The 14728-nt window shown below is 39.8% G+C and overlaps 1 protein-coding gene across 3 annotated transcripts in view; it reads left to right on the top strand.

Annotated features, from left to right (window-relative positions):
* Positions 1-14728, top strand: part of FARSB (phenylalanyl-tRNA synthetase beta subunit) — an 82994-nt gene that overhangs the window by 3872 nt on the left and 64394 nt on the right. For 2 of the 3 annotated variants that reach the window (XM_008057711.1, XM_008057710.1), the window contains exons 2-5: positions 4765-4820; positions 8961-9115; positions 11725-11794; positions 12987-13102. In XM_008057711.1, coding sequence (XP_008055902.1) covers positions 4765-4820; positions 8961-9115; positions 11725-11794; positions 12987-13102 — 397 coding nt within the window. Of the gene's footprint in view, positions 1-4764; positions 4821-7395; positions 7455-8960; positions 9116-11724; positions 11795-12986; positions 13103-14728 lie in introns of all 3 variants that reach the window. The other variant, XM_021712163.1, reaches the window with a different exon arrangement.

The following is a 14728-nucleotide window of genomic DNA, read 5'->3' as shown; positions in this document are numbered from 1 at the left end:
TTGATTTATTGTAGAGATGAGGTCTCACCAAGTTGCCCAAGCGGGTCTTGAACCCGCGGATGCAGGCAATCCACTCACCTCAGCCTCCCAAGGCACGGGATTACAGGCCGAGCCACCGAGCCTGGCTAGGTTTCAATATATTTTTAAGAGTTCTGTACAGTTTGGTTAACAATCGTTTAGTGGCCAGGAGCGGTTGCTCATGCCTGTAATCCCAGTACTTTGATAGGCCAAGGTGGGAGGATTGCTTGAGCTCAGTATAGCTGCGGTGAGCCATGAGCATGCCACTGCACTCCAGCCTGGGTGACAGAGTAAGACCCTGACTGGAAAAAAAAAATTTAGTTATCTATTACTGCATACTAAGTTATCCCAAAATGTAGCATCTTAAAGCAACAGTCATTTGTTACAAAGTTTCTGAGTGTTAGTACTTGTGGAGTGGCTTAGGTTCGTGGTTTTGGCTCTGCATCTCGCACCAGGTATGCAGTTAAGGTGTTGGTAATCATATCAAGGCTTAACTGGGGCTGGAGAAACTGCTTCCAAGTTCACTCAAGTGGTTGTTGGCAGGCCTTGGTTCCTTGTGGATTTTTGGCCAGAGACTTCAGTTCCTCCCACCTTGACTTCTTGGTCGGAGTGCAAACAACATGTTAGTTGTTTGCCCCAAAAGTGAGAGGTCCAAAGGAGGAGTTAAGCAAGAGATTGTGTAAGATAGAAGCCCCAGTTCTTAATAACAGCTCAGAGGTGATAGACCAACTTTTTCATGTTCTCTTGGTCACAGAACAATTCTGGCACAGTGTAGAAAGGAACTCTGCAAGGGTGTGAATACCAGGGGGTGAGGATTAGAGGCCATCTTGGAGGTCATCTGCCACAGTCCCCCCTTCTCATCCCCAGTGATTCATGTTTCTCCCACATTTAGATATGTTTGCTCCCCTCCCAAGGCTCGAAGTATCATCCCATTACACCAGAAACTCAGAGTTCAGAATCTCCTCATCTAAACCAAATTCAGATGTGGATGAGGTTCTTTAAATGCGATGAACTCTGCCTGAGAGACTGGAGAGACATTACCTGCCCTTCATGCATCTAATATACAGTGGTGGGATGGGTATAGGATAACTGCTGTAGACATTCCTCTTCATAAGGGGGAACGTGGGAGGTATAGAGGAGTCACTGGTCCATGACAATTCTGAAATCCAGTGGCACTTGTTAGATGCTGTTGATTAGGTCTAGAGGTCTGGGATAGTTCTCCATGGTTCTCTGCCCTGCCTTCTGGGCTCTAGGTTCCACCCCTCTGAATGATCCCTAGAAAGCATGTCTCTACAGCTGGTTGGTTTTCTCACTCTACTTACTACTGATAGAAGTTGTGGGGTTCAGAGACTTCATTTTGTCCTATTTCTTCCTTTTGAGTTCAAGCTGGCAATGTCTTGGCGTATGTATTTATTCTAAAAGCTTTGTGGGTCTTTGGTGAGTATTTACTGGCTTCGATTTCGTTAGTCAAAAGCCACACCACCCACAGATCTCAGAAATAAGCTGTTCTGTCCTTTGGGTTTCTGCTTATAGCAGTGCTCTTGATTAAGCTCTGTTGTGTGATTAATTGGACTTGTTAGACATGCCTTTTATGTTTTTTTTATGGCACTTTTTGTTTGAATGATTAGTACATTTGATCTTTCTGGGTCTTAAGATTTTATAGCCAGGCAAGGTGGCTCACACCTGTCATCTAGCACTTTGGAAGGCAGAGGCGAGAGGATTGTCTGAGCCCAAGGGTTGGGAGACCAGCCTGGGCAACTTGGCCAGACCTCGTCTCTGCAATAGATAAAAAAATAATTAGCCAGGCATTGTGGCGTGCACCTGTAGTTCCAGCTACGTGGAAGACTGAGGCAGAAGGATCGCCTGAACCTAGGTGGTCAAGGCTGTGGTGGCTGATTGTGCTCTACACTCCAACCTGGGCAATAAGAGTGAGATTTTGACTTAGGAAAAAAAATGATTTATAGTCATACCCTTGATTTTATTTTGGATCATGTTTTCCTGGCAATGCCTTGGATTTGATTTTTGCTCACAAGTCGTTTCTTAATTTTAGCGTTTTCTTACATTGGAGGAGTTGAGAATTTTAAACATCATCAACATCCTGGCTCCTTTTTGTTTAATATCCCTTTTTTAGTTTATCTCTTCTCTCACATAAGCAGCAAGAAAAAAACAACAACAGGTGGCACTTTGAGCCTGGCTGGAAAGCTTAGTTATATTACCCTGTTGATTAGATGCATTTCTTTTTATTTATTTATTTATTTGAGTCAGAGTCTTACTCTGTTGCCCAGGCTGGAGGGCAGTGGAGGGCTCCTGGCCACTGTAGCCTAGACATGCTGGTCTCAGGTGATCTTTCCAAGTAGCTGGAACTACAGGCGTGTGCCACCATACCCAGCTAATTTTTTGATTTTTTATTGTAGAGTTGAGGTCTTGCTAAGTTGCCCAGGCTGATTCAAACCTCTGGACTTAGGCATTCCTCTTGCCTCTACCTCCTAAAGTGCTGGGATTACAGGTGTGAGCCACCATTTTTGGCCCCCTTTAGATTTCATTTATGTTCCTCAAAGCTGCTGTCTGGTTCCAGAGCTACTCTCACGAATTTTTGGTCTAATTGTTGTGGCAGCACTCCACTTCTAGGGACTAAAGTCTGTATCACTAATTGTATCACTAATCTATTGCTACTTTAAAAAATTACCCCATTACTTAGTATAAAACTGCAAGCCTTTATTATTTCACATAGTTTCTGGGAGACAGGAATCGGGAAGTGGCTTAACTGGGTTCTGGCTCTGGGTCTCTCACCAGGTTGCAGTCCAGCTGGCAGCTGGGGTTGCTGTCATCTCAAGACTTGGCTGGGCTGGAATCTGCTTCCAAGCTCACTCATGTATGTGTTTGCTTCAGGCTCCAGTTCACACTAGGGCATGGATACCAGGAGGCAGGGATCATTGGAGGCCACTTGGAGGCTGGGTATCTCTGTTATTACCTGTTCTAGTTAGGAATATCCCCACCTACTTGATCCCGCAAACCAGAGATCTGGGAGTCACCCTAGACTTCTGCTCCCCCACTACAGTAAGTCCCCTACATATAAATGAGTTCCATTCTGAGAGCACATTTGTGAGTCCAGTTTGTTCATAAGTCCAACAAAGTTAGCCTTAGTATCCAACTAACACAGTCGGCTATGTAGTATTGTCCTGTAATAAGTTCATAATACTTTTCACATAAATAATACATAAAAGTCAAATATATAGTACTGTAAAGTACACAAAAGTGCAACCACTGTAGAGGATGCACACATGTGACAATGTATGCCAGACATGTGAACTAACATGTGATTGGACAGATTGGGCATGCAAATGTACATTAGCATTTTTGAAAATTTGTAGCTGAAGGTTCCTTTGTAGGGGACTTGCTGTATTTCTACCTCCCATCAGTCAGCCATTGAGCCTTACAAATTCTGCCTCTTTAACATTTCTCATGTTAATTCCTCCTTCCCCATGCTCATTGCTGCTGCTTTCAGTGAACCTTCATTAAATTTCATCTGTACTTTTGTAAAATACTGAGCTAACCATGCTTTTGCCCAGCTGAAAAATCCTTCAGTGTAATTCCCCACTGCCTGCTAGTAGGGCAGAGGACAAATCCCTTGGCATGTTATGAATTGACTTCTTTCTGCTTGTTCCATCTTGTTTCTTCCTGATGTGAACTTTATGCTTCATCCATATTGAAGTACTTTAGAGTTTCCAAATTGTTTCACTTCCCTCGATCTCTGCCTAATCATTGCATCCTTTCTGTGAAGGGATGACTTTAAGTGGGTCTGATTCCATCCTTTGTGCAAGCCCTGTACCTTATATTTAGCATACTCATTTATTTACACATCTTGCTTCCTTACTGGAGGAAGAAGTAGTTCAGATAGGGATTGCATTTTATCTTTGTAGCCCTGGTATCTAGTACAGTGCCTGGCATAAAGTTAATACATATTTGTTAAATTGAAGTTCAGTATCTGGATTAGGACTCTTAAGACCAACTTATCACTAGAATATACTGGTATTGATGGTATGTGTTCAAGTTTTGTTAACGTGAATGCCCTAAAAATGCTGTATTAAGTAGCAAAGTGAAGTAGAATATAATTTCAAAGTAAGGAAGATAACTACTAATTATTGCATACTCACTGTATTTCAGGGTACTGTGCAGGTCCATTTTCTGCATGATATTTAAATCTTTCCAACAGTTCCAAGCTATAAATGGTTGTAAATGCTACTTTACAATGGTAAATTTTTCCATAAACTTTACATATGGTACCTAGTGCTCAGAACTTATAAGTGGGATAGAATTCAAACTCTGATTGGTTTGGCTCCAAAGTTAAGTGTCAGGCTACCTTGAAGAATTTACATGATAGTACTTATGTGACATTTCATTGTGTTGTGTCTGTGATTTGGAGCTTAATTTATATTTGATTGTTATTTAACAGGTTTTTTTTTTCTGTATACATGCAAACTTTCCTGTGCAGGTAACCTAATCTTATAGTTGATATGAGTAGATAAATCAGGCTTTTAGTAGTTTTTTAAAAAATCTTTTTGGCCAAGCCTTTTTGTTTGTTTTTAAATGGTGATATCTGATGTCTGATACTTAGTAAGCTAAATAAGCTAAATATTTAGTAAGATATTTAGTAAGGCAATTGCTAATAAGAAAATGCAGTTTCTATGCAATTTTTATTTATGCCAAACAGGGTAAAATTAACAATCTCCTTTTTTATTTCCCTAGCCGACGAAGAATTTGATGAACTATGTTTTGAATTTGGCCTGGAACTTGATGAAATTGTATGTATTGGATATTTGTTTATTTTTCAAATATTTTTCAGATTTTCTGTGTAAAAGCCTTTTTTGGGAGTTTACTTTCTCTCTCCCTCTTTCTCTTTTTCTCTCTCTCTCTCTCTGTGTGTGTATATATATATTTTATTTTATTTTATTTATTTTATTTTTTTTTGAGTTGGAGTCTCACTCTGTCACCCAGGCTAGAGTGCAATGGCACGTTCATAGCCCATGCAGCCTTGACCTGCTGGGCTCAGGTGATCTTTCTGCCTCAGCCTTCCAAGGAGCTGGAGCTACAAGCACATGCCATCGTGCCCAGCTAATTTTTTGGTTTACTGTTGAAATGAGGTTTCTCCAAGTTGCCCAGGCTGGTCTTGAACCCATGAGCTCAGGTACCTCTCACTTGGCCTCCCAAAGTGCTGAGATTATAGGCATGAGCCACAGCTCCCTGCTAAGTTTACTATATTTTATCTTTGTTCCCTTATAGTTAGACTAAGATGATACATTCGTAGGCCATGGTGATTCCTGTGTTCAGTGGGCTAAGCACCAGTTCTAAAAGTGCCTGTTGCTTTAATTAAAGTTTCAAAAGAGCTTCATGCCTTATTCTGTGTGCCATCTCCTCAAGTTATCTAATGCTATGGAGATGGTTGGCTAGGTAACTCCAGAATGAGAGTAAGCACCCGCCTTTTCCAGATCGATCATGGAAAAGGGCCTGGGGAGCAGTGAAAATGTGGCTTCCACCAGAGTTCCACTGTCTCCTTCACCTCCAGCTCGTCCTCCTTCAGCCTGCTTGCCTCTACCACCTTCATACCTGTTTAACGAGTGTTAATTCACTACTATATATGTTGATCTTGTAAAATGAGCTCATATTTTTTGAGGAATTGCTTTTAAAAAATGATTTTGAAGCCTTTTCCTTGGATTGTACTGTATAAAGAATATAGCAAGTCTGGGCTATATACTTTATTTACAAAATATATTGTTAATAATGATTATATATTGAAGACATACTCACAATTAAAAAGATAATTTTCTGGTACGTACTGTGATTTTTCCTAAGGCTCTGTCTTGATCTAGTCAGTGTTTTTATAATACTGTCTTAGGTGTAAGGTTAAAAAAGTCTTCAGGCTGCTGGACGTGGTGGCTCATGCCTATAATCTCAGCAATTTGGGAGGCTGAGACAAGAAGATGACTTGAGGTCCAGAGTTTGAGACCAGCTTAGGCAATAAGGCGAGACCCTGTCTCTATAAAACAAACAAAAAAAGTAGTCAGCTACTTGTGAGGCTGAAGCTGGAGGATCTTTTGAGCCTAGGAGTTGGAGGCTATGGTGAGTGATCATGCCTCTGCACTCCAGCCTGGGTGACAGAATGAGACCCTGTCTCAAAAAAAAAAAAAAAAGGAATCTTCAGGCTAATAAAAAATATATATTGTCTTGCCTTGTTTTTCCTGATACTGTACTAACACTACAGAAAGATAATCTTTATATTAATGAGTATTTGTATAATTAGGTAATTGGCTGAGATTTCTGTAGTTTGTAAGTTGTTATTAGTAATTTTATGATACCTCAAAATTTTGTTTGAGTTTATATAATATTTAAGAGTGTTGGACTAGATATTAGAAAATCTGATTTATAGTTCTAGTTCCAACATTTACTAGCTGTATAACTATGGACAGTGACTTTGCCTGTTTGGGCCTCACAGTTTAGTGTCTCTGGACTTCTTTTTCCAATTTGTGAAATAAGTTTGGATTACGATCTTTATAGCTTCCCTACTGGCTCTCAAATTCATGTGGTTTTGATTTTTATCAGGTAGCATTGACAGACTCAGCTTTCACATATAATCTTTTGATGAATTGAGATACTGAGGTTGAAAGAAGATTTAAGCTACTGCGTCTTTTTTTTGGTAAAAGAATTAGGTCATTTTTTATAATAGGCACCCTCCCCATCCACAGTTTTGCTTCCATGGTTTCAGTTATCTGTGGTGTACCATGGTTTGAAAACAGGTAAGTATAGTAATACAAGAAATTTTGAGAGAGACAACATTCACATAACTTTTACTACAGTATATTGTTATAATTGTTCAATTTTATTATTAGTTGTTGCTAACCTCTTGCTGTGCCTAATTTATAAATTAAATTTTATCATATGTATGTATGTGTAGAAAAATCATGTAGGGTTCGGTACTGTCCGAGTCTTCTGACATCTACTTGGGTCTTGGACCATCACCTGCAGTTAAGGGGAGACTTACTGTAGTTGGAAACCTTCATTTCTCTGATTGTTCTGTTGTCTCCCCTTTTTTTTTTTGAGTCATAGTCTCACTCTGTCACCCAGAGTGGAGTGCAGTGGCACTCTCACAGTCACCACAGCCTCGACCTGCTGGGCTCAGGTGGTCCTTCTGCCTCAGCCTGCCAAGTAGCTGTAATTACAGGCATGCGCCACCATGATCAGCTAATTTTTTTATTTATTGTAGAGACAAGGTCTCGCCAAGTTGCCCAGGGTGATCTTGAACCCCTGGACTCAGGCAATCCTCTTGGCTTTGCCTCCCAAAGTGAGTCACCATGCCCGAATTGTCTCCCCTTCTTTGTATAGGTTCCTCCTGAGATAGGCTATCCCCTGTGAGGTGACTCAGCTTCCATTACAAAAAAACAGTAATTTTTTGATTAAATGTTATTTAAATTCAAATTCTTCCTCTTCTCTTTCTGCCTCTCTTTATTCTCCCCCTCTTCCTCTAATTTTCATTTTACAGTTTTCCCTAATTTAAACCATTTGCCTCCTATGTTTGAGGTTCCTGGCGTGGATTCTTTTTTGGAGCCCAGCACCACCTTGCGTAGTCCCTACCTTGAGTTGCACTGTGTGGACCTCTGTGATTCCTTGACATAATGGGCTCAGGTGATCCTTCTGCCTCAGTCTTCCAAGCAGTGGGGCTATAGGCACGTGCCACCGTGCCTGTATGCCTGTCTGATTTTTTGATTTTGGTAGAGACCATGCCTTGCTATGTTACCTAGGCTAGTCTCAGACTCCTGGGCTCAAGCAATCCTCTTGCCGTAACCTTGCAAAGTGCTAGGATTACAAGCATAAGCCACTGTGCCTGGCCAAAATTATGACATATTTTGATAGAAATTCATCATTATTTTATCAGGTTGTTGGTGGAAATAATGGGGATTCTGGTTAAATAGGATTTCCAAATAAACATAAACAATTGGAATAGAACTTTTAATCATTTGATTGAAATTTCTTAAATATATTTATAGTTCTTTTGGTAGTTAACATGGAGAATATAATTTAACTTCTCAACACTGGTTTTCCTTAAGAAAATCTTTTAGTCACTGCTGTAAAGTGGTGATTGAGGTATTTTAAGCTCTCAGCCTCTGCATGAAGAATTGTTATTCTAATGATGTCGTGGGTCTCCCTCCCCCCCCTTCATTCTGCTGCATTGTGTCTTTGTTATCACCAGATTGCTTTCCATTGTGCTTATTAATCCCTTTCAATTTTCATCACAGGTTCTGATGGTCTCTGCTTGTTTGTTATTTGTTTTTATGTTATCGTTCTCATTCTCATGTGGGCTTTAGAGTCATTATATAAGTAGTTGTGTTTTTTTTTTAATTTGATAATTCATCTTTATTTTACCCCTTTGGCATTTTTTTATTGTTGCTTTATGATCTTGGTGGTGTTTTCATTTTCTTTTAGATTAGGATGGGTAAACTTTTCCTGTAAGGGGCCAGATAATAAATATTTCAGGCTTTGTAGTCTCCATTACCTTTGTTACAACTCAGCTGATACATATGTGTGTCACAATAGATAATATGTAAGTGAAGGAGTCTGTGTTCCAATAAAATTTTATTTACAAAAACAGATATCAGGCATGATTTGATCAGTGGGCCATGGGTTGCTGACTATTGTTTTAGATGGATTTTTGCTGTTGTGGAATAACTGAGGATGCTAGATGTCCGAACTCAGTAAAAGTTGGAGTATTAGTCTGTCTGCTGTGATTATACCATTTTATATTTTCGTGCTATTTTTGTTATAGATAGAATAAATCATGTTTTTGTTGCAGGAAAGAACATGTTTAATGTAGTTACTGCCTTACAGGACTGACATCTTCTACTTTTTAAACCCAATTTAAATTAATTTAATTAATTTTTGGCTTGTTTTAGACTTCAGAGAAGGAAATAATAAGTAAAGAACAAGGTAACGTAAAGGCAGAGGGGGCCTCTGATGTTGTTCTTTACAAAATTGACGTCCCTGCCAATAGATATGATCTCTTGTGTCTGGAGGGATTGGTTCGAGGACTTCAGGTGTTCAAAGAGAGGTAAGGAAATATGTTCATTAAATACTTGACCAAGTTGGATTTCTTTCCTTTCCCTTTCATTATCAACCAACTTTATGTTTCCAGAAAAAAACTTGAACAACTGCATAGGTCTGCATAGAGGGATAATTAGAGCATAAGATTGATGTAGATTATAGCCATTTGAAAATTTACCTGAACATTGAGTCATAGCCTTTCATTTTGGTGCATACTTTAAAACTGAAGATTAATGATTATGGTGTCTTGAAAAATTCTTTAGCAGGTTTGTGTGATTTCCCTCAACAATCCAATTGAAATAGAGAGTTTAGTGGATTTGTTAGAGGTAGAGAGGAAAAGTAGAAGTAGAAATGCTTTATGTGCCTTTATCATAAGAAGTCTCAGGAGGCTTGGTAGTGGAGCTTCTTAACTGGAAAACTGAATGTTTCATAATGGTTATGTGATCTTGGGCAAGTTAATTGACCTCTCTAGTTTTAATTTCCTAATCTGTAACAAAGATTCTTTTGGGCCCCTTCCAATTCTTCATGTACTAAATATAGAAGATAATGACCACGTAAAGTGAAAAAGAGTTTAAAAATAACAGCTGCCAAAAATAATTATTTTTTATTTTTTATTATTTAGATATTATCTGGTCAGTTGCAAAAGAATAATAGCCTCTGGCTGATGTGAGGCTTCAGATGGTGGGTGTTGATGATATGATGCTGATTAGATATTTGATTAAGATGGTTAGTGTTTTTTTTTTTGAGTAGGAGTCTCACTCTGTCACTCAGGCTGGAGTGCTGTGGCACACTCATGGTCACTACAGCCTTGACCAGTTGGGCTCAGGTGATCCTTCCACGTCAGCCTTCCAGGTAGTTGGAACCACAGGTGTGTGCTACCGTGCCTGGCTAATTTTTTGATTTATTGTGAGATGTGGTCTTGCCAAGTTGCCCAGGCTGGTCTTGAACCCGTAGATTAAGGTGATCCTCTTGTCTCCATGTCCCAAAGTGCTGGGTTTACAGGTGTGTGCCACCACGCCCAGCAAGGTGGCTAAGTTTTTAGGGCTGGATGCAAAGGTTCATACTTGTAATCCCAGTACTTTGGGAGGCTAAGGCGGGAGGATTGCTTGAGCCCAGGAGTTCAAGACCATCCTAGGCAACATAGTGAGACTTCTGTCTCTGCAAAAAAAAAAATTAGCCAGGTGTGGTGGTGCATGTCTGTATGGGAGGCTGAGGTGGAAGGACTCCCTGAGCCCAGAAGGTCAAGGCTGCAGTGAGTTATGATCGTGCTAATTGTGCTCCAGCCTGGGCGACAGAATGAGACCCATACTCAAAAAAGAACAGATAAAAACAAACTTGTGGGGTGGGGGCGGGTATTGACTTATTCAGTTCCCTGCATGAAAATCAGATATTTGTATATTTAGGTGAAAGATAACTCCTTAGTGTTTATTTCCGAAACCTGTCTGATCAGAGCCTGTATTTTTAACAGGTACCTCATATGACTTTTTTTTTTTGAGTCAGAGTCTCACTCTTGTTACCCAGGCTGGAGTGTAGTGGCATGTTCACGGCTACTGCAGCCTTGACCTGCTGGGCTCAGGCAATCCTTCCACCTCAGCCTTCCAAATAGTTGGAACTACAGGCATGTGCCACCATGCCCAGCTAATTTTTTAACGAGGTCTCACCTTGTTGCCCAGTCTGGTCTCCAACCTGGGCTCAGGCAATTAATTCTCTTGCCTCTGCCTCACAAAGTGCTGGGATTTCAGGCGTGAGCCACCATGCCCTGCTTACCTTGTATGGTTTTTAGGATCAGGCAGAATTGGGAAAGTAACTTAAAACATTTGCTACTCAAACTGGGTCCATGGTCCAGACTCTGCATCACTTGAGAACTTACTAGAAATGCAAAATCTTAGCCTCCACGCAACACTTCTTGAGTCAGATAGAATCTGTGTTTTAACAAACTCCCTACTTAATTGCAAGCACATTTATGTTTGAGAAGCACTGGCTTTAAACAGTATTCCCAACTTTTTGTTATAAGAATTCCCTGAACACGCCTTCAAAATACACCATTTACCAAGGCTTTGTATTAACTTTACTAATTAAGTACAGATCAGGGAATCTGTATATTTTCCGTGTGTGTGTGTGTGTGTGTGTGTGTTTGTGTTTATGCATTAGAGATGAGGCCTTGAACTTGTGGACTCAAGCAGTTCTCTTGATTCTGCCTCCCACAGTGCTGGGATTACAGGGGTAAGCCACTGTGCCAGGCGAGAATTTGTGTTTTTAATAACCCTATTTTTCTTAGAAGTTCAGAATATGATGGTTGGAATAAAATGTGAAGGTTATCTAATGCAGCCTCTCAGCTGATATTTAAATCTCTCCTAAGCATTTGCTAGGCTAATGGTTTTGAAGCCCTTTCTGGGATCCCAGTAATAGGAAACACATTACCCTGAAACATCACATACCATTTTTTGTACAGCTTTAAATGTTAGAAAGTTAGTTAGATTTTGCTTTTTTAAACGTTTGTCTAAAATTTGACCTGCTGTAACTCAACCCATTGTCCTAATTCTATTCATTTTGTACACTTTAACTTATCATGTGTTTTGATTAATTATGAGTAAATTCACTTTAATGTTATTTTAGGATAAAGGCTCCAGTGTTTAAACGGGTAATGCCTGATGGAGAAATTCAGAAATTAATTATTACAGAAGAGGTAATAAGGATAAGTTCTTATTTTCTTTTTTTTAAACAATCTTGTTTTATGTATATATCTGTAAAATGGGAAGGAAAAGGGAACAAAACTTACCCTTCTGCCAAATATTATTTTCTTTGATTATTTGCTATAATGAGTATATATTTAGCCTCTAGCTCTTAGAACATTGTTATTTTTGTTTGTTTGTTTTTTTTGGGTTTTTTTTGAGTTGGAGTCTCACTCGGTCACCCAGACTGGAGTGCAGTGGCCGCTCCCGGCCACCGCAGCCTCGCCTGCTGGGCCCCGGCGATCCTTCCACCTCAGCCTTCCGAGTAGCTGGAATTACAGGCATACGCTACCACGCCCGGCTGATTTTTTTATTTTCTTGTAGAGATGAGGTCTCGCCAAGTTGCCCAGGCGGGTCTCGAACCCACGGGCTCAGGCAATCCATTCACCTCAGCCTCCCAAAGGCGCGGGATTACAGGCTGAGCCACCGAGCCCAGCTCATTGTTATTTTTTTAAAACCAAGAAATGAAAAAGCAAACAAGACATCTACTTTCTATAGATAATTTTGGAAAGTAATATACAAATGTTTATTTATTTATTTATTTGAGTCATGGCCACCACAGCCTTGACCTGCTGAGCTCAGGTGATTCTTCTGTCTCAGCCTTCCAAGTAGCTGGAATCAGACATGCACCAGCATGCCTGGCTAATTTTTGATTTCCTGTAGAGACAAGGTCTTGCCAAGTTACCCAGGCTGGTCTTGAACCCTTAGACTCAGGCAATTCTCTTACCTCGATCTCCCAAAGTGCTAAGATTATAGGCGTGAGCCACTGCGCCTGAACACATTACTTAAAACACATTTGTAATATACTTGTTCAAATTGTAAATTTCAAAATTTTTGGTTGAAAAATTTTAAAAGATAAACTTCTAGGGTGTGATGTTTTGGTAATAATGAGGACTATGAGCAAACTAATAATTACTTTTTTCTCAATTATTTTCAGAAATCTTACTGAAATATAAATTCTATGAAAATAGTGACTTTTGTCTCTTGTTCACCACTTTATGACTTATTGATTGAATAAATGTATATATACTTGTTTGAGTGAAAATTTATGACAGCATCAAGAGTGCAGCTGCCTTTTTGTAATAAGATGTTATTACAAAGAAAAATCTTATTATTTGCTATCTCTAATGATATTAAACATTTCAGACAGCTAAAATACGCCCTTTTGCTGTAGCAGCAGTGCTTCGAAACATCAAGTTTACTAAAGATCGATATGACAGCTTCATTGAACTTCAGGAGAAATTGCACCAGAATATTTGCAGGTTTGTGGCTGCATCTTCTTTCCTCCTTGCCTTCGCCTCTCCTTTCTCCAATCCCTCCCACTTTCCTTTTCATCCCTTTTTCTTTCTTCCCTCAGCCCTTCTGCCTTCCTCTGTCCATCTCACCTTCCTTTCTAGCTTTGCAGATTTTTTCAGAGCTTTTCTGAATTAATAGTATGTGATGGTAATGAGAGTTTTATTTTGCTTTACTAGGCACATATTCATTACTACTTATAAACTGTATCTGTATGGAGAAACAGGAGATACGATTTGAATGCTGTATAGAGAACAATTATCAGCCAAGTGCAGTGGCTCATATCTGTAAGCCCAGCATTTTGGGAGGCAGAGGCAAGAGGATTGCCTGAACTCAAGAGTTCGAGACCAGCCTGGGCAACTTGACCAGACCTCATCTCTACAATAAAAAAAAAATTAGCTGGACATGGTGGTGCATGCCTGTGGTTGCAGCTACTTGGAAGACTGAGGCAGAATTGCTTGAACCCAGCAGGTCAGAGCTGCATGTGACCATGATTGTGCCGCTGTACTCTAGCCTGGGCAACAGACTGAGACTCCTACTCAAAAGAGAACAATTATCTACAATTATTTAGTCTAGAGACATCCCTGGTTTTTTTGTTATTGTTTTTGGTTCAGATCAGCAGTAGATTATATTACTAAGTTTGAACCATGGTAACTTGAAGTATGATGTATGATTTTATTTATTTATTTTTTTGAGTTGGAGTCTCACTCTGTTGCCTAGGCTGGAGTACAGTGCACACTCACAGCCACCACAGCCTTGACCCGCTGGGCTCAGGTGATCCTTCCACCTCAGCTTTCTGAGTAGCTGGAACCAGAGGTGTACATCATCACGCCTGGCTAATTTTTTGAATTATTGTAGAGATGAGATCTTGCCAAGTTGTCCAGGCTGGTCTCGAACCCCTGGGCTCGGGCAGTCCTCTTGCCTCAGCCTCCCAAAGTGCAGGGATTACAATTGTGAGCCACCGCGCCCAGCTAATGTATTATTTTAGAAACTGAAATACAATTTTGGCCTTATCTCACATTTTGAATGAGTATAATTATAAACTGATAGATAAAACTTGAGTTAGGATGACTTAATTTTACTTATTCTATCTTTATTTATTTATTTACTTATTTTGAGTTGGGAATCTCATTCTGTCATCCAGATGGGATTGCAGTGATATGATCACAGTTCACTGCAGCCTTGGCCTCTTGGGCTCAGGCGATCCTTCTGCCTTAGCCCCCTGAATAGTTGGGCCGCAGTCGTATGCCACCACCCCCAGATAATTTTTTTATTTTTTTGTAGAGACAGGGTATTGTTACATTGCCCAGGCTGATCTCAAACTCCCTGGACTCATGCAGTTCTCTCACCTAAACTCTCAAAGTGCTGTATTTATGTGTGTGAGCCACTATGCCTGGCCCGGTTATTTTACTTTTTATTTCTCGAATCCATTTGCTTCACTTTTCATAGATTTTCTTTTCCTGCTGATGTTTTTTTCTCTATTCATTTTATGTACATTATCCCATAATTCTTGAACTTTTTTTTGTAGCAGCAGCTTTAAAATCCATGTGGCAATGTCAAAATCTGGGGCATCTTTTTTTTTTTTTTTTTTTTTT

This window comes from Carlito syrichta, unplaced genomic scaffold, assembly GCF_000164805.1.
Source record: "Carlito syrichta isolate Samal-C Ts95f unplaced genomic scaffold, Tarsius_syrichta-2.0.1 Scaffold303111, whole genome shotgun sequence".
In the NCBI taxonomy this organism is placed as follows: Eukaryota; Metazoa; Chordata; class Mammalia; order Primates; family Tarsiidae; genus Carlito; species Carlito syrichta.
Note: the sequence above shows the minus strand (reverse complement) of the source record. Positions and strands in the feature narration are given on the sequence as shown.